The sequence below is a fragment of the Clinocottus analis genome, unplaced genomic scaffold (genome assembly GCF_023055335.1).
Source record: "Clinocottus analis isolate CAN_PGR_092001 unplaced genomic scaffold, fCliAna1.0.p SCAF_9, whole genome shotgun sequence".
Taxonomy (NCBI): Eukaryota; Metazoa; Chordata; class Actinopteri; order Perciformes; family Cottidae; genus Clinocottus; species Clinocottus analis.
Window position 1 is genome coordinate 5,095,508 of NW_027176251.1, and position 19,828 is coordinate 5,115,335.

General features: G+C 43.5%; 1 protein-coding gene across 1 annotated transcript in view; it reads right to left on the reverse strand.

The window, feature by feature from the left end:
• Positions 1–1,210: 1,210 nt before the first annotated feature.
• Positions 1,211–19,828, reverse strand: part of LOC137781794 (G patch domain-containing protein 8) — a 30,069-nt gene continuing 11,451 nt past the window's right edge. Inside the window, exons 3-5 of the mRNA XM_068570783.1 lie at positions 10,856–10,993; positions 6,904–7,034; positions 1,211–6,142 (exon numbers count right to left, since the gene is read on the reverse strand). Coding sequence (XP_068426884.1) covers positions 2,128–6,142; positions 6,904–7,034; positions 10,856–10,993 — 4,284 coding nt within the window. The 3' untranslated portion in view covers positions 1,211–2,127. The remainder of the gene's footprint in view (positions 6,143–6,903; positions 7,035–10,855; positions 10,994–19,828) is intronic.

Genomic DNA, 19,828 nt, shown 5'->3' on the forward strand with positions numbered 1-19,828 from the left:
ACCGGGAGTGTACATTTTGTGTCTTGTTTTTGTTTCTGTATTTATGTCACCGCTCGCTGTGTGCTGGGCTGTGTTCACCGATAGCACGGAGAGCAAATCAATCCAATCTCTCAAAGCACTCTGGGTAGTCCAAGTCCATAGACCATCTGGATGCCGCTCTGTTTTCCTCTGTGTTCGGCTCCCTGAGTGCCGGTCGCTGCAGTGATCAACTGTTTGGCAAGCGGCCTTAATACAGCCGCACCTTCACCAATCACCAGGCATGGATGCATAGTAACAGTTACTAACCACCATAGATCGCCTTCGGCAAGACAGGCAAGAAAGAACTTCTGCGATGTTTCATTAATGATGAAAAGGGGATTTTCTTTCTTTTTGTAATATCAAAGTACAACTGCAGATTAAGAGTCTTGAACTCGGTAGATATTTCTTGTCTTTGGGCAGTCCCAGTGCTGTGAATAAAGGTCAAACTGGGCGTGAAATGTGGTCAAAGAATTGTGCTTCTTCGGACAAATTATTTCTCTCTTTTGAAAAAGGCCAGAATAGCGCTTAATTAAATGCGTTTTGGTACTTTTTAAAGGGCAGCATCTAAGTCTGGTACTGGGAAAAACATTTTTTTAGACTGATCCTTTTACAATTTAAAATGGTGAATAAAGAAACTTTAACTATTATTTGCACATTTTTATTTAAATAATAATAGCAAGAGGTTTGTGAAGCAACTGTAGCAATTATTCTCCATAATAATAATAACAGTGTCATTATATTTTGTCACTATATTTTCTTCAGGCACTCAAATAGTATTTCCACCTTTTAAGATGGATATCAGTTTTTTGAATACGATACATTTGAAATGTGGCCACAAATGTGCTTTTTTTTGTTACTTTTTCCTGATCTTTGCTTCCTCTGACATGTGAGACATATTTAATTAAAACATCACAAACAGGGTAAATACCTCCCCAACAGTTCAACGACATGCACCCTGTGACACAGGGTTAAGTAGAACCACTTCAACCTAATGGATCACAAGTAAGACAGGTTTGGAGACACACCATGTATTAAAAATCTCTGAGGAGTTCTGAGCCTCACTTTGAGATGTGGGAAACCACACAGTCGCGTATTCATTATTTATTGGGAACATGTTGCAACATGTTTCACCATCAACATGAATCCGACAGAATAAGAAAAAAAGCATTACAGACTGTTTATTTTCACCCAAGTTTTAATGTAACAGATCTGATTCATTCATTGCTGTCTCAACAACAGATTTGTTAAATGCTGTGTGGACAGAAAAAAAAAGGTTTTCATTTCACATATGAGTATGGAAAGATGTTGAAGTGTTTGTATCACTGAAGCCATTGATTGTGGAATAAGCATTGTACCACTCATCAAGGTTAAATTCACCTTTTGTTTTATTGTATCCCATGATTCTAATGTCATTAACCCCTGCTAGTATATTTACACTATAGAGACAAAACAGGTCTTTACATGTGTCAGATATGGAAATGAGTTTCTATTCTTCCTAAACTGTGTATGTGTGTCAGCGCAGTACCTCTTATACATGCACAATTGCACACACAGATATACAGCATACACCAAGGCTAACATGGCTGCGCTAGCCCTGGAACGTCATTTCTGTTTGTTGAAAGTCACACTCTAACTCAGATAACCTGTATGAAATGGAGATAAGGGCATTGTATTATCACTCTTTCTTGCCCCCTCTGTCCCTGGCATGAAGGATACTTCAAAAGGCAGCTAGCCGGTCTGTGGTTCAGAAGAAAAGAGAGAGGATGACACAAGCCCAGCTTGTCTTTGAATAGCAGGTGCACCTTTCCCTTTATTCTGGGCCTGAATTAGGCATGATGGAAAAAAGCAAAGGATCAAAGTCTGTTTTCACTACGTCTGCTTCAACACAGCAGACGCTGGATGGAGAAACAAATTTTCATTTGAAAACAGTCAATAGTTGGGCTGTTTGTGTGCAAGCGTGTATGTGTGTGAGTGATTGGAGTTGATTTTAGTAAAAGCACTGACACAACCCCATTTCAAATAGCAGGCTTTAGTCCAAACCCCAAATGTTCCTCTCTTTCGCTCACTGGCGCGTCTTGCCACGGAAGATTAATACACACTCTTTGAAAATCACAACGCCTTCTGTTGAAACCTCACTGGCCAAGCTCTCTCCATGAACGACTGTGGGCTCAAGGGTTGCAAGGCTACTTGGGAGAGTGGAGCGAGGGGGGTCGCATGAAAAGCAGGGGACTGGGGGAGGAGAGGAATGGGATGATGGGACAGCAGAATGGAGGGAAACAGGGAGGATATGGAGAAGGGAGAGAGGTGAAGGTGATGAGCGAGAGCGGGGTGGAGATGGGGCAGGGGGTGAGGGAGCTGAGCTGGGTGTGGGTGGATGGAAGGAGAGTTGGATGAGCTGGAAGAGGAGGAGCAGGAGTGGGGCAGGGAGAGGGACGCGTGTTGTAAAATGATATGGTGGAGACTGGAGAGAGGCGGGAGGCTCGGGACCCTCAGACCCATGAGCTGAGTGAAGTTCTCTTGTGGGGTCACATGTGGAAGTGGGAGACTGACCTGGAGGGTGTGCTGTCCCTGTGTTCGCATCGTGTCCGTGTGAAGTGTCTGAGTTTGAGGCTGTGAAGGGTTGTGCAAGGGCACAGTTGTGTATTGTTCCTCTAAAGTCCCGCAGTTCTCTGTCTTTACTGTGTGCGTGTAGTTTGTCTCTGTCTCTATATCTGCACTCTTTTGCAACTGTTCCTGGACTTTCTGCATGTGCTCTCTTGCCTGCTCTTGCAGGAGGCGATATTTGTCCATCTCCTCAGCGGTAAAGCTGATTGGCAGAGCTGTCGCTCTACCTGTTTGCTTTTCTTCAGTCCTGATGCAGAGATTTGGAGCGTTGCAGCGGGTTGACTCAACCGTGTCCAGAGGACATTTTGGACTGTTAGCGACTGCTCCAGGAACCACTCCACTGCCCCTGGTCTCCTCTTCCTCCTCGCCTTCCTTCTCCTGACTCTTCTCCAGCAAGCCTTTGTTCCTTCTGGCCTTTCTCTGGATCGCAGGAAGTTTCCCTATGAGAGGGAGAAGCAACACCCTGGCTGGTTTCTGTGGCAGAGACTTACTGGGAGAAAGTCCTGGAATAGTTGTGCCTGACCTCCTCGAGTCAACAGGGGCTAAAGGTCTATGGACAAGGTCAGACTGTACATCAGGCTGATTAAGCTGAGAAGGACTTGTGTTACAATGATGAGTGTTGAGGTCCGGGACTACGGGAGTTAAGTAGGATCTGTTTGGCGAAGAATGAGAGAAGGTGCAAGACGTAAGGCCGGAGGAAGTGGACATAGGGCTGCTCTGCTTTTTTGCTTCTTGAGGGGCCTCACATGAGAGTCCTAGAGCTGCAGAGGACGTCCTGCCGGTGTGAACTGTCGACCCATCAACTGTGACTCCTGAGCAGGTACTGCTCCTGCTCCACTCCCAGCTTAGCTCGGACATGTTGGTGATGCTGCAGGGGCTGCAGGAGCGCGGGCTGTGACATCTGCTGGACTGCGTGTTGATCGCACTCTGGGGGCTGTATGTCTGCCTACTTGTCCACCACTCGGGGCTAGAGAAGTGTCTGGAGCTTGAGCGTCTGTTGCCTGCACATTTCCACACACAGCCCGGGCTGTCTCTGCTGTCTGCTCCTGTCCTGGAGCCTGATGTGGATCCGTGTGTCCCCCTGTCCTCCCAGCTGTCATTGCTGCCCCATGTCCATCTGTCCACGCTGCACCTGTCCCAGTCGACATCTTCTGTGCTCAGACCTCGGCCTCTCCTGCCCCAGCTGCCCGGACTGGGGCTAAACTTTGCCACCCGGTCCCACTCCACTGCTGTGTTCCTCGATCTCCACCCACTCCTCGACCTGCCCTCCTCACCGCCTCGAGGATAGCCCCCCCTCAACCACTCCCATTGTTCTGCATCTGAAATCGGGGCCCTGTCTCTGCAACCCGAATGCCCTCCCATTTTCCTGCCTCTCTCTGTCTCCTCCCAGACTTCGCGATGCCTCAAACTCTTCCTCTTACTATGAATGGATTTCCTGTCCCTGTGGAGGAGTTTTCTCTTTCTCGCCGGGCTGCCACCACAGCTGTTGTCAGGGTAACAGCAGTCAATGAAACTCTTGGGGTTGCTATGGTGACCCCTTTCCCAAAACAGCTTTGAGTTACATCCTGGCGAGAAGGAGTGCAAGGAGAAGTGAGACCGCCAGGGAAAAGTCACTGCGTCGCCGTCTCGCTTTCCCTCCCCCTCGTTGTGTCTGTCTGCTGTGTGTCTGGCGAGCTGGGAGTCGGCACTGCAGTGCTCTGCCTGCTCTCTGTCTGCCTGTGACTGGGATTCAGTGCTGAGGCTCCTGTGAGGCCTCCTCTTTCTGACAGGGACAGCTACTGGCTCAGCCTCACATCTTCCCAGGAGACAGCTGCTCCCAGCTCCCTGCACCCTCCTCCTCGTCCTCGTCCTCATCTCCCTCGCCTCCCTTTGCTTCCTTTTCTTCCCCCAGTGCCCTCCAGCTTCTCCACTCCTCTCTGGGCCAATGGAGACTGTAGAGACAACACTCCTCACTTTGCACCTTGCTGATTGGCGCTTGTTTGAAGCCTTTTCCTTCTCACCCCTCTTCTTCTTTCCCGGCCTGTGTTTCTTTGTGCCGGCTTTCCTCTTTTTGCGTGACACTTCTGAGACGCCCACGTACGGCTGTGGAGCACTGGTATACTTGCACATTGTCTCACTCCCACACTCACACCTGGATGGGCTGGTGCACATCCTCTGTTCGCCAGGCTGGGTGACAGACTCTAATTTACAGCTCAGAGCGATGATGGCGCTCTCCCTGATCCCTCTCGTACCCCCTAATCTTCCTCCCTGTGGATTGTGGAGGTTTGTGTCAGAGCTGTCACGGTGAGCGAGGTCAAATGGATGGGAGGCGGCCCTCACACAATCATCCATACTTTGCGGGCCTCTTCCTGTTTCTGGTCTTGTTTCTGATGATGAAATGTTTTTGTTCTTTTGCAACAGGTGTGCTTCTGTCTCCACATCGATACGTTCCTCAGGTTCCCGTCTGTGTGCTTTCAACTCTTGTCTTGTCTGTCTTTGTAAACAGGGAGGAGTGTCTGGTGTAAGAATAGCTGGCACACGTAGATCTGATTCATCTGAGAGAGCAGACAACTGATTTTGTTGTGACTCCTGCAGATCCTCTGTGAGTTGTTCTGGTTGCTGTGAGTTTAAGCAGAGTGGGTTGCAGCTGTAGGAGATGTGTGGTTGAGACTTGGTGAACATAAGCATATTGACAGGCCATCTCAGACGGGTACAGCCATCTTTACCCAGCACACACATATCCCGACTCTCCTCCATCCCCACTTCTGTTTCTCGCTTTCTGCCTGTCTCGCCATCTGTGTGTTCAGTGTCCATATGTGACCCTGCGAGTGCTGTGCCCCATAGTGCCACCTGGGTCCGTGATAGCAAGCATAGTGCATCAGGGCTCTGATTATCAGGTGCGGCTGTGGAAATAGTAGAGTGTGCTTTCACTGCATCTCTTGTTCCAATCTCCTCCTCTTCTCTGGCAGCCTCTCTGGGGATTGGCCGTGTGTCGTTGAGACTAGCACTGTCAGATCTGGACTCATGTTTCCCCTCCTCTGCTGCCCCAATTTCCCTGTCAATGTCTTCCATCATCTCCTTTATCCTTTCTTTCATTTGTTCCCTCTTCTCTCTCTCCTCCTCTTCCAGGTCTGAGAAGACGGAGGCAGAAGGCTCAAGCCTGGGCCCCCTGCGTGAGAAGCAGAAGGACACGCCAAGTCTGCCGCCCACTCTCCCCCGCCCAGAGAGAGGCAGCTGGGGATGCGAGCCCAGGCAGGATTGCGGGTACACTGCAGGAGGGTCTGTATTGGATGCCAGATGTGTGATTAGTGAGGACTCAGCGGGAGCAGTGGCCAGCGGCATCTGGGAAGGAGATTGACATGGATCTTCTCGCTGGTGGCTGAGACGTGCTGTTCTGGGTTGTGTAGGAGAGGGGCTGTGGGTGTGGCTGAAGGGTTCGACTTTGTTCTCAGGGATGCGGTCGCTTTGGTCCTTGTGTTTTTCTTGCTGCTGTCTTACAGCCCTGACTGCACTTCTTAATCCAGACGTCCTTCCTGGGACTCTGAAACAGAGAGTGATATAGGTTTTGGGATTTTAATTGATTTAACTTTACATCACTTAAGCTTGTCTTATTTTGGTATTATTTATTTCTACTTTAGTATTGTAGTTAGTTTATTTAGAACACTAGCTTCTGATTCATACTATACTTTATTCATTTGATAATACTTTGTTCATACAAATGATACTTTATTCATATAATAATGAATATGATAGATATAGAGAGGATTGTATTGAGAAAGAAAAGAAAGGAACAAAGAACCACGGAAAGAAAGACATAAATAAAAAAGAAGAGGCGTAATAATCATATTCACATACTGCCTGATTATAGAAAAACACATTTAATTGCACAAGGAACAGGCACAATCAAGATGATTATCATATGTATGATATATTCTTTTTTTTAATCTGTTTTGATTGCTGTAGGTATGTAAACACAGAGGCGAGCTTTCTTCAAGTTTTCAACTTTCGACTCATTTTCAACAACATCACTTAACAACTTATTTCTAAATCTTTCAAACTCCCATCTGCTTCTCCTGCACATCATCTACTCTCACCAACACGAATGTGTCTTCATGTTATATTTACTTCACCTGTGGCCTATCTAGGACAACTCGGTGCTCTAACATCTGTGGATACATCCATCAAAGGAAAGAAATGTTGACTGGATGTGACAAACACTAACCCTTCTGGACTCCTGCCCCTGGTCTTGTTACACTAACACACTGTCATAGACACACACAAATACACTCTCCATCCACTCACCGCTGGCTTTCCTGTTGCAGCTGTGCGAGCTGGTGCAGACGTCTGAGAGCCTTCTCTTGTTTGCGCTGGTCCTTCCACGATTTTGAGGACACGTTGCGAGCAAACTCCCTGTGCTTTAGTTCCTTCAGCCTCTGCAGGAAGTGAAAATGAAGAGATAGAGAGGGAGGGACAGAAAAAGTATGAGGAGGGCACAGGGTAGCGAGAAGCACGAGAGTGGAACAAAGAGTAGAGAGAGAGTGAGGAATTAGTTTTAGGAAGCTCTCTGCAGGCAGCTGTCTTTCAAACCTACACATCAGTCAGCAGCGTTTGCAGATGTTCTCCTTCTAAGCTCATGTCCAATTAACTCCATTCAGCCTGGAAGAAAGCGTCTTTTTTCAACACAGCTTGAAAGCAAACACAACCCAACTGGTGAATAGCAGATTACAGACGCAGTCGAGATGAGTGGCAGGAGTGATTTAATGATGATGATGGCTGCCACTGAAATTTTGAAAATGTTCAGCCCTCCCTCAGTCGTGACAGCTTGGTTTAAGAGACAATCTGATCCAATGACTGATCTGCTCTTTAGCTGGAGTGTAGCAGAGGGTGCGTTTGCTGATGCTTGAATTACACATTGGCAAAATAACCATCTGAGACGTCGTAAAGAGATTTCAGCTGGAAAAATGCCAGCCCATCGTGTGTGTGTGTGTGTGTGTGCGTGTGTGCGCGTGTGCATTTGTGTGCATGCACAAATGCAATATAACATAACTCGCACATGAGTAGAGATTCAAGTGTTAGCAAACTGGTGGTTCTTCATCCGCATCACACAAATAACAATTAGCTTGACTTTGTGCGTGTGTTTTGTGTGAGTTCACATGTGTGTATTTGCACATGCGTGAAACTATGTGTTTATAGCCATAGGTGTGCCAGTCCTCTCAGGGAAACAATGAGTCATGCCTCTCTCTCCATTTTCATTTTTCGACACACTTTAATCCCTCCTTTATCCATGCTTGGCAGGTGTGTGTGTGTGTGTGTGTGTGTGTGTGTGTGTGTGTGTGAGTGTGTGTTTGTGTGTATTTCTATTTGTATGTCTGAAGGCTAAGGAGGGACTAAAGAGTTTGGGAATAGCTGCAGTATCGTGCACCACTATCCCTCTTATCTTCCGTCTTACTCTCGTTCGCTTCCCAGTGTTGAGCTATACCTCAATGTGCGATCCACCCACGGCTTATAAATTCAAGATTTGTTGTTTATTTTATATAGTTGTGAATTTATTCTGTAGTATAATTCTCAACAGGATTACACCACTCTCACTTTTAGATCATGTTACGCTGTTATCCATCCATCCGGTATGCATTGCACAAACACACGCACACATGCACACATCAGATTAGCCCCTCAGACATCCGATTTATTTATACACTCACTCTCCTTCACACCCAGATCTTATGCTGGAGCTGACAGTCGTCAGGTTAATCTCTGCTGAGTCTTACACAATCGGGTGTCTTTTAACATTATCGCTCAATGCTTAACATCCCACTGTGAGCTCACTGAAGACAGCAAGTCTTTAGTGTGTGCCGTTGGAGCAGCACTTGTGGATTTGTGTCCATCAAACATGTGATATAGGTGCTCGTGCATTGTAGATGTGTGAGAGATCACATGTGGGTTTGTTAGTGTGTGGTAAGGAGCTTTGAGAAGCTTTGATGCCTCACTCATTCTATGGGAAATATTAATCATGTACAAGCAGAGCGGCATACATAATGAACGACTGCGGACAGAGCCAGGGAGGAGGAGGAAGAAAAGATCACAGTAGCTGTCCATGGCAATGACTGAGAGAGAGAGAGATCAGTCTATAATAGATGGAATGTATGAAGACACATTCTTCCTCCTTCCTCTAGCATTTGCACTCTGCCAGGTTATTGTTCTCTCTTAAAAACAGATCCCACTGCAGGGAAACCTGTAGCTATATTTAGAGCCAAACAAATCGTTGCACACAGAACCATTTTCACCGAGCACACAGTGCAGAGATATTTCCGTTTCACACTTTAAAGCGGATACTTTTGTCTTCAAAGACGATCTCAGGTCCCTAACAGCTTGAAGCGGTATTACTCGCCAACATGCCAGTCTAGCTATGTGCTATAAAGCTCATTCTGTCTGTCAAAGCCTCGATCAATATTCCTTTAGATGTGTGAAGGAGTGTTAGGGCTGAGGCTATGGATGAGTCAGAGTTGATTCATTTCATATCCACAATGGCCTCAGAATGAGGATTGGTGTATTCTTAGGTAGCATGTGAGGGGCCATGCTAATGGGCTGATTGTTCTTTTATTTAAAAGGGAGCATAATTCTCTTGTAATGAGCAATTTCTATAAATGCTGATATAGCACTGCATTCAGACTTGTTTATCCCTGAATCGATGACAAGGAAAAGAGACAGAACAAACGCAATCAGCTTCTCCAAAGCCAATACTCCTGCAGGGAAGCTGTCTTCATCTAGAATTTCATTTGTTGTCTGCTCAGTAGGCAGAGTGTGCATGCATGGCTGTATGTGTGTGTGTGTGTGTTCCTCCAGTGCCAGTGGCGACTGTCAGCTCAGTGCCTCATGCAGCTCGTTTCATGTGCCCGCCGCTGGCTAAAACAAAGCATTAACATTGGCCTGCAGTTGCTTCGATTCATTTTCAAAGAACAATGACAGTGAAGGAACAGTCTTATTTAATGTTTATTTCATGTTGCACAGTGTGGGCGTTTAGAAGTGGGAAGTGGCTTGGCTTGCTTGAGAGATTGCCTGTGTTTAAGGGACGTGTGTGGAAGTGTGTACACGGGGAAGTGCATGTCTGTATGTTTTTATATGTGAGTGTATGCCTTGGCATGACAACAGATTGCTGTAGGAGAATGTGCTATCAGCAGAACCTTCAGCTTGTTAGTCCAGAGTGGAGGTTGTGTATGGAAATGGATGTGAAAGCAGAACGCAGGAGAAAACCTGCTGCCGGGCCTTTTCCTAATGGTTCATTGGTCTCATATTGTCCAAACCGGAATAATGGAATTATACTTGAGCTATGCTAATGGCTCCATGTTTTATTTTTGTACAGAATATTGGTTTCTCATGAAGATTAAAGTGCATTTTGCAGCTACACCCTTATGCACCAGATACATACAAACCAAGTGCTCTAATTTTTAACTGGAAAAAAAATGTATCTTTCTAAAATCTTCTCACTAAAATGGAAAAGTGCCTGTTTTAATATCTGCATGCATTTATGTATGCTTGTCCTCTTTTTGATAACTGTTGATCCAATCTTCCCGAGGACTCAAGAAAAGGCAGCGTCGAGTGGGAAGTTTTGATGTATGAAATCCATTTATTGATAGTGTATTATGTGCACACTGTAGTGTATTGAGAGATAATAACCATAACCGTTTTGCTGGGTGCAGCTCCCTCTGTATCCATCAATGGTCATGTGAGCTTTTGCACATGAATGAGGCGCAAACTCTGGCGCTTTTACAGGATGCAACTGTGTCATTGAAGGTGTACCAAGGGAAGTAAAGCAGCTCGGTGTTGAGTGTTAAGTTATTTAGAAGAGCAGTACTCAGTGAAGCTACAAGCTGTAATAATGGAGGCCAAGCACGTTTTGATGAATGTTATCTAGTTATCATAAATATGGGAACAAATAAATACTGTGCACCTTTCGATTATTACTCGTTTTCAGTTTCTACGAGTGTCTCCACATTATAAGTGTGAGCATGTGCCTCAAGTTCCACCTCCGTGTGTGTGTGCGCTTGTAAGATACGATGCGCTTGTCACATTCCTACTGTTATCTGCTGGGAAACTGTACCCAATAAGCAGATTGACATGGAAACGTAAAGCTAACACACCCAAATCCCATGGCGAGCAATCATAAAACATGTCTGCGAGTGTGCTGTTACGTAGCATGTATGTGTGTGTGTGTGTGTGTGTGTGGAACTGCAGTGCCGGGGCATCCCACATGTACCTGTTTGTGCGCATGGTCGTAGGAGTTGATGTGGTTGTCAAACTCCTGGTGTCTGAGGTACTGCTTGTGACACAGCTCGCAGTAGAACAGAGCCTTCAGATCCTCCACCGAGCAGCCCAGAGCTCTCTCCGCATGCTCCTGGAGAAAGAGGGAGACGGAGAGAACGAGTGAGTGCGTTGGAGGGTTGGTAGGGAGAGAGGAATGAAAGAGTAACGATAGAGGCTTAAACAGACTAAGACATAAAGGGTTAGAGGGGCACAGATAGAAAGCAAGAGGAGTAAGGGTTGGGGAGTTGGAAGAATGGCAGATTGTTAGCCATTTAGAGCAAATCTGCATCCCAGAGACATCAGCAGTAATAGCCCTCTACATGTGCTCTGCATAAAACCGTTAAACGGCTTCCCATTAAAGAATGCTGCTTTTGCTGCTGCTGGAGGTTGGACAAAGGCACTGAAGCCTTATGTTCATGGCAACTTGAGCCGGGGGACACATTTAATACAACCACTGTAATAGGAACCTGTGTATGTACTTTAATGGCAAATAGTCTGAGTCTGACTGCAGGGAAAGTGGCAATTGTGGCCGACAGACGGAAAAACTGAGCTTCTTAAATGCACAACGCAGCCTTTTGTGCACTGGCAAAACCGTGCATGTGAAGAACTATCAGACAAATACACACACGTAGAGGCGCGTAAATCAGAATACACATGCTGGACAAATGACACATGGGCCTCTGGGGATAAGGAGCTTGTCTGCATGCACACGTCAGCCAGAGGGCTTTGGGGGTCCGAGGACATGCAGTGTCGCGTACAATAGATGTTGTGTACGTGTGTGTGTGTGTGTGTGTGTGTGTGTGTGTGTGTGTGCGCGCGCGCGCACGCACATGTTCAAGGGTGTGTGTGCATTCATGCCATGCTCTGCTTCAGAATGTAATTTCCCTGAGGCTGGGGGCTGCCAATAAACACTATTGAATTCTGTTCTACACTGACATGATGGGAATTTAATTTGAGGTTGTCACTTCTTTCTCTCACTCTCTGCTTCTTTCCTTCCCTCCGTCCATCTCTTGGCTCTTTCTCCCTCTCTTTGCTAGCTCTCCTGATTTCTCAGCCTTTTTTCCCTCCACTAACTCACTCTTTTCTCCTTTCCTTTATCTCCCCTTGCATCCCGCCTATTTGCCTTTTTCTCTCTGTCGAGCTTGTTTCTCCTCTGTTTGGTGAGCCCTAGGTCATGCAGTGACAGAGTCTATTGGCCCCAATTTGATTTGGTAATATGCCTGCGCACAGGAACAAAGGTGAGAGGAAAAGAGAGGGAGGATAGGAATGCAGACAAGAGGAGAAATGACCCCTGCCTGCCCTCACAAACAGACACACGCACAAACACCTGGCATTATTATTACGAGTAACACTCCCGTCATGTCATTACTTTTCACACGTATATATTACAATTACAATTAGAGTACACACATGCACACACACACACACACATTTAAACACAACTGTCCTTCCACTGGGTCTTTCCATCTGGCTTTCAGTCAGATTGGATGAAGAGGAGAGGAGGCTGAAGAAAGGACCAGGCCGACAGGACTCTCCTCTACTGAAATCAGCAGAAAGGTAACTAATGCATATTGATCCTATGTTACTCTCTCTGTGTGTGTGTGTGTGTGTGTGTGTGTGTGTGTGTGTGTGTGTGTGTGTGTGTGTGTGTGTGTGTGTGTGTGCGCCATGGTATCGATCTGCCTTGCAGGCTCAAGTCACGACCAGGAAATGATCCAATCAACCAGAGCGGCCTTTCTTCGAGTGGTGCCAGGGTAAAGAGATGGAGATGCTGAAAGCGGTTTATTTGTCAACCTCTGTGATGATGCAAGATTAGATATAGAGCTGTGTAAGTACATGTCTTCATACAAAAAGTACACGCCTTCATACTCTTATTTTCCACGAGTATAATTCTATGTGCATTCACCTTTGTACCTCCAAACCCTTTCTTCTCACCTCTCTGCATTCTGTCAGGTTCATTATTTTGAAGAGGGAGAAATGTATACAGAAAGAGGGGTGTATGTACATCAGGGAAGTTGTGAATGCAAGAAAGCAGAAAGTGTGTGTGTGTGTGTGTGTGTGTGTGTGTGTGTGTGTGTGTGTGTGTGGGTGTGTTTGAGTGTGTTTAAACTCTAAACTCAGCAGCCATTTGTTTATGTCGGAGACATCCTGACTTGCATTTTCCTGCTGAATAAACTCAGACGTGAGAGCTTTCATTTGCCTTAAATAAATACACCTAATGATTTCTATACCGTTATGCACCGACACAGAATGCATAAACACACTTACAGAATTACAACCACACAAACACTAACACACTTATGCATGCACAGTCGCACATAGTCTGTCAACCTGATATACCAGGGCTAAATCAACATAGACCTCAATTTACCTCACTCGTATAAATCTGTTTGCAGAGAAAGCACAACGGATATCTGCAGACCTAAACGGACAGTGATTGTTTGCAGGATTATGTGTGTGAGTGTTTGTGCGGGGGTGTGAATGTGAATAAGCTTCTTTTTTTCCTTTTCCCTTATCCTCAATTTGTCAGAGAAGTGCCGTGTTATTCCTCTTCATAGCTGAAATTATGCCACAAATAAGAGTGCTTATGAACCATAACTGGAGTTTCCGGCACACACACGCATGTAATTCAATGTCCCGAGTTTCTGTGGAAATGAACAGGTCACGCTTAAAGTGTTTTGCACACGTGGTATGTCAGCGTTTGGAAATGTGTGCACTAGAAAGTAATGATATACAATGTATTCATAAAAAAAAGTCTTTAGAAAGACAAAGTTCCTTGAGGAACATCTGGGGGTTCTGCAGAGTGAAGCTTTGGCTCACCTCACTGCCTGAGCCGGTCAAACCGCCTTCTTGGTTCTTTAATGGCATTTCAAATAAAAAATGACACCCTCATTAGTTGTAAGCCTATTATAGAAAGGCTTATGGAAATTTCAAATAAGCATAATTAAAAGCTTTTCAACATTCTGTCTATTGATCTTGACCTTCAAGAGTGCTGAAGAAAATTAGAAACCCCTTAGATAATATGCTTATGACTGTCATAACTTAACTCTAACATCTTGACAGTAAGCTGACTGCAGGTGGTGCTTCAAGGACAGAGAGAGGCTGGATGTTTGAGGCCAAGTCTGAAATTATAATTAGCTTAACCACTATTGGCCATCAGCTATTTTTTTTTTGTTGCTTTTTCTCTTCAGCCATCTACTAAACAAGGTGCTGTTCTTAAAAAGATCAATACATATTTTGCATTCACTTAGGTTTGAAGTCAATTATTTTGTGTTGACAGAACACATTTCATTTTAACATTGGTTGGAAATTAAATTCCAGAAAAGAAAAGCATGTAAGGTAGAAGACACTGGAAATGAAGCTTTCTTTAATGCTCAGAGTAATGAAGACTTTATGTACAGAGACATGAATATGCTCAGTGCAGTTCAATTTTGGCAGACTTTGATATGATTTAATCAATTACATTAGATAAATAATTCAAATAGTATCTACTGTACTTGAGCTGATTTCTTTCACTCGTCTTAATGGTCACTTTCTCAGTAGTTGTAATTAAATATTGAACAGCAATTCCATGGATGGCTGACTCCTATCCTGCACAGTGTGAGGGAAGACGTACAGAGATTCAGTTACAGTATAGTCACTATACTATCGTTTAAAGGGATTTTGCCTCTTTAATGTGAGGTATTTTTGAAAATAATTAAAAAAAAGAATGGAAACTACCTCATTTAAGCTTAGAAATACATGATAAGATAACCCCTAATTTCACATAATGTATGATTAAACGCTTTCATTTTCTTTCCCATTATGTGTCTCTTCTTTATGCTTTTTTCACTACGTGTGAATAAGTGACTGTGACTAGGTGTGCCTATGCCGGTGGTGAGTACTTGAATATCATTTGCAAGATTACAATTTCTTGTCTTGGACACACTGAGACAAAAGTGCTCAATATGATAATTATTAACAGCATGGCAACACATTTTAATTGCAGTCTTGGTTCAGCATGAAATTCCAAACATATCCAAAGTAGTAAAAACTATGCCTCTGCATGCATAATGAATCCCGAGCGAGAGAAGGAGAGCCCAGTAGCAGCATAACTAGTGGTAACAGATTCTCTCTGTTCAAATGTGTTAACTGAAAAGTATTTTGACTGCAGGGGGGAGATAAAGTAAAAACGCCATGCTTATGGCTTACTTTGAGCAAACTGTGGTTGTTTTTATTTTAAAATATTGCTTCTTTTCAGTCGTGTTAATCTACTCATGATGCTTGTGTTAAGTATACCAGTATATGTTAAGTATAACTGGGTGTCTTCATTATGGACAAAATCTAATGAATGGTCCTCAGCTGACTGCACCGGTCTGTATTAGCATAATATTCTGTCACCTGTATTTATTGTCTTTACATCTAGTGTTTAAGAGCGTAAAAATGAGGAAATGCAGCTTTCAGACAGTATAGTGATGAAAGCATCAGGTATTTATTAAAATATCATACAACTTGTAGGTCCCGTGTTCTGAAACACTTTCTTGATGGAAATTAAAAAAAAAAAAAAAGAATTCTTTCAGAAAATCTAGTTTTCAACTCTGTTCAGTCTGAAACGTCATTTAAGAGCATACAAATGAGGAATTGCAGCTTTCAGACAGTATAGTGATGAAAGCATCAGGTATTCATTAAAATATTATACAACTTGTAGGTCCCGTGTTCTGAGAGACTTTCTGCATGGAAAATTAAAAAAAAAAGAATTCTTTAAGAAAATCTAGTTTTCAACTCTGTTCAGCCTCAAACGTTGTTTAAGAGCATAAAAATGAGGAAATGCAGCTTTCGGGAAGTATAGTGATGAAAGCATCAGGTATTCATTAAAATATCATACAACTTGTAGGTCCTGTGTTCTGAGACACTTTCTTGATGGAATTTTTTTTCAAATGAATTCTTTAAGAAAATCTAGTTTTCAACTCTGTTCAGTCTGAAACGTCGTTTAATATTGTGTCAGTGTGTCCTCAGTAAGTAAGGGTTGCCTTTCAAAAAGAGACATTTGGAGAGTACAAGACCAGATCTATCAAAAACATAATTTACATTTAATAATGTAATTGATCTCGTAAGTATAGAGAGGAGAGTGACACAGGGACTAACAGTGACATTTATTAATTCAGAGAAATTCTAATTGCTACTGTGCCTTGTGAGAACAATTAAATAAACAATTCATAACTGTTTATCAAGCTCAATTAAGTCTTTAATTATCTTTGGCTATAATTATCACCCTAACTTGGCCACTGTAATGAATGGAAACAATCCCATTAGTGGTTAAAAAAAAAAGAAGAATTCAGCAAATCTTCTCGCGCCAGCTCTGTTCCCTTCTCGCAGTCTAAATGCCTCTCTGTGTTCATCTCTGCTCTAACTATAAAGTGTTCCTGTGATTATCTCCCTCAGACACACATGCATTCACACATGCACAAGTGGAGACAGTCTGGCCGTGTGAGAGTCTGGCGCTGCCGTGTTGATTTCTGGCCATTCTTCTGTAGCTAATGGCAGCTGACCTGAGGGCTAAGTTGCTTGTTACTGTAATGACCTGTAGATCTCGGCGACAGACACATCTGCGGGCACACACACACACACACACACACACAGGAACAGGAACACCGACTGACAAATAGGATCGCTGAGTGTTAATGAGCTGGTATTTTCAGCCCTAATGCATCTCCCTTGACTGCCTTTAATATGCCTCTATGGCCCACCCACCCATTCATTAATCTGAGGTGTGTGTGCATCTGCGTGTACGTCCTAGCCGGTATTTTGTGACGCTATCTGATAGTGTTTGTGCATTTGTGTTTGCTCCAGATCATTAACCAGTTAGAAGTATGGCTAACAAGCACATAGAGCAACCGTAGCCAACAACGCAGACGTGTTGACCATAGATACAGTCCGAAGTTTCTTTCAGCCAAAAGGACAGATGTGTTACTACCAGTGAGCAACACCATCTCGCCCACTGCCAGCAACCAACTCGGTGAAGTAGACAGTAGACAGGCAAAACATTTAGTCCAAAATGTATTCCAATGATCCAGAATCAGGTTGATCGTGACTCATAAACTGTGTGCTATCTTAAGCAACGGCCTCGAAACACGATGAATCAGCAGCGGTTGTTTTTCCATTCTGTTTTTTGCTCAAAATATAACCAAATGTTTTGTCTCCCTCTGACCTTTTAAGTTGAGCAGCATGCAAGACAAACAAACTGAATGAATAAATGATGAGGGGATTATATTTGCAAATTTGCCCCGTGCCCTTTGTTGTTTCGTCGAAATGAGGAGTGCTTCTCCCGGGATCTGAGTCTTAAACCCAAGAGTTGTAACAAATGTTTTCCTCTATCTATCCATCTATCCATCTATCTATCCATTTATAATTTGAATTATAGAGGTGCTCTAGTGATTTAGTATGGGATTTTCATCACTTTTTTAGACATAACAGCCGCATTTTGGGGATCGAAAGTCGCTGCACATTTGCAATCAACGTACCCTTTAATAAAGTCAGCATATTTAGCATGTGGTTGCAAATCCTTCGTAGTCAGTGACTGCTTGAACTCTGAGATCCATCGACATCAGCAGGCACTTAGGTAGCCACTCGGGTCAGGCCTGTAGTGCAGCAAATTATCACCAATCAAACAGATGTTCAGTTGGATTGAGATCAGGATTTGGTTAATTAGGAAAAGTTCACTTTTTTTTTGCCTTGTCTGTATGTTCATACCGTGAGCTTGTACCAGTGAGCCACGTCGAATGCTCCGAACTTCACATCACTGTAAACACGTAAACATGATGAATACGTAAATGAGCGTTCTTTCATGAGAAATGTAGATTATCATCATTAAAGCCCCAATTATACCATACAAGGCTATTTGACCTGGCCTACATGTCCGGAAGTGTTTACTCATAAACATCCCACCAAAGTATAAAAAAACAACTTTACAAGTTTGAAGATTTCGGTCCTGCTTTCAGAGATTCATTTAAAAAAAAAAATCAACACTTCATAACAGCGTCGGCATTGGAATTAAGGAACCTGCTTAAACCACCGAACGGGAGAAAATAACGAGTGCTGTTAATGGTGTGACACCTGAGGGTAATATTGTCAATGGAATAAAGACCAAATATTCATTATGAAAACGGCTGAAAGAATACGTGCCATTATGTGTGATGTTGCAGTCATTTCAACGGAAGATATTCCCCTGGACGACTTATAAACCCTCAAGTGAAGGAACAGCCATCTGTCTGCAAATATTAGGACGCTCTCTTCCAAGGCCCTGGACTCGCTAAGGCATTCAATAGAAGTTTTGACGCACCTGGTTACATTTCTCAATGACCTTATTATATTCAGAGACCAATTAAACTTCAATTAGTGCCTAATTTAAGTAATTTTGCAGCATGAGATGTTTTATGATCATACAATAGCCCATTTTGAATTATACAAAACAGGAAAATGTCAATAATGACGTGTAATTTAAAAAGGATTTTCAAGTGCAAATTATTCCAAAGTAATGCAATCTACAATCCATTAGTGAAATACTAATTTTGGCGAACAGCAGACTATTTACACAGGACTCCTACGACAGGTGTACCACTCATAAGTTGTGTAAAATCTAAATTACAAGAAGATCACTTAAGAACTAATCTTTTCATAAGAGTGCTTCCTGCATGAAACCCATTGTCCTGCTTCACTGTCCTAAAATGTAGTATTTAAAAAATGAAAATCTGCAGGTTTTACATTGTTTATTAAACGTGAACATACACTCACTCAGAATCACTTAGGTCAGCACTAAAACCTTGTAGTCAATCTACTCCGCTGTGTTTACACCACTGTGTTACACTTGTACTGTTAAAAATATGTGTGCTCTAAACACAACTGTCGGCATCAATGCTGCTGACAGCTTTCAACGCCAAAATGTTAGCTCTAAAAAAAGAAAGCGACAGGTTACATTAATAATGTATAACAGGTGACACATGACATCCAAACATAAAAGAGGTTGAAAAATAATGAGAGATGGGTGTTCAAAAGACAAAAAAAAAAACACACACACACACACACAAAGTCACAACTGTACACCATACTGCTTTCTTCTGGGGCCACAGCAGGAAGCTTGTGGCACGAACAAGTCCCACCGCTCTCCTGTTTGAGTCATGAATCTAGGATTATCACAAGGCCCGATCAAACGATCGCCAGAAAGCTATCAAAATGAATCCTCTGTCCAATCACAATGCAAGGCCAAAGATCTGTCCCTCGGTGCCTTCGTTCTCTCTATGCCTCTTACTCAACATGGCTCCCTTATTATCGCAGAGTTATTCATGCGCTGTATCATTAATCAATCCTATTCGGTGCCACATTTAAAATATCTGCCCACCTCTCGACATCCTCCCCCTCCTCTCTCAATCTCACTGTGTTCATTTTATGCTGAATACAATGTGAGTTCAGCCTCTGGCTCATGCAGGACAAGTTAAACTGATTCACCGGGGCAGAGCATATAGAGCAACAAAAAAAACAAAAAAACAGAGCACATCTTAAAACATTTTCTCCACTTGAACAAACGTGACCCTTAGTTTATTTCCAGCCGTTTTGTGGATACATTTTGTGTTGGGTGGGATCAAGGCAGACGCAAAAATGCATGAAAGCGTGCATGCAAATTCCTAAAATACCCTGCATGTGGTCTCCTCGGTGAATTTAAATGCATTTTTATGATCGTACCACTCACTCACTGTGCTCTTCAGGGACTTGCATTTATTTCCTTTTTTTCTTCTCTCAGTGCACATTACGGAGAACATCATGAAACAATTACAGGGAGACAAAGGACAGTAGGTATAAAGGATCGAGAGGTGAACTCTAGGCACAGTCTAAAAATTACAGAAGTAGAGTCTTGGATGGCAAGATAACTTCTGTTATTCTTTTACCCGCTCAT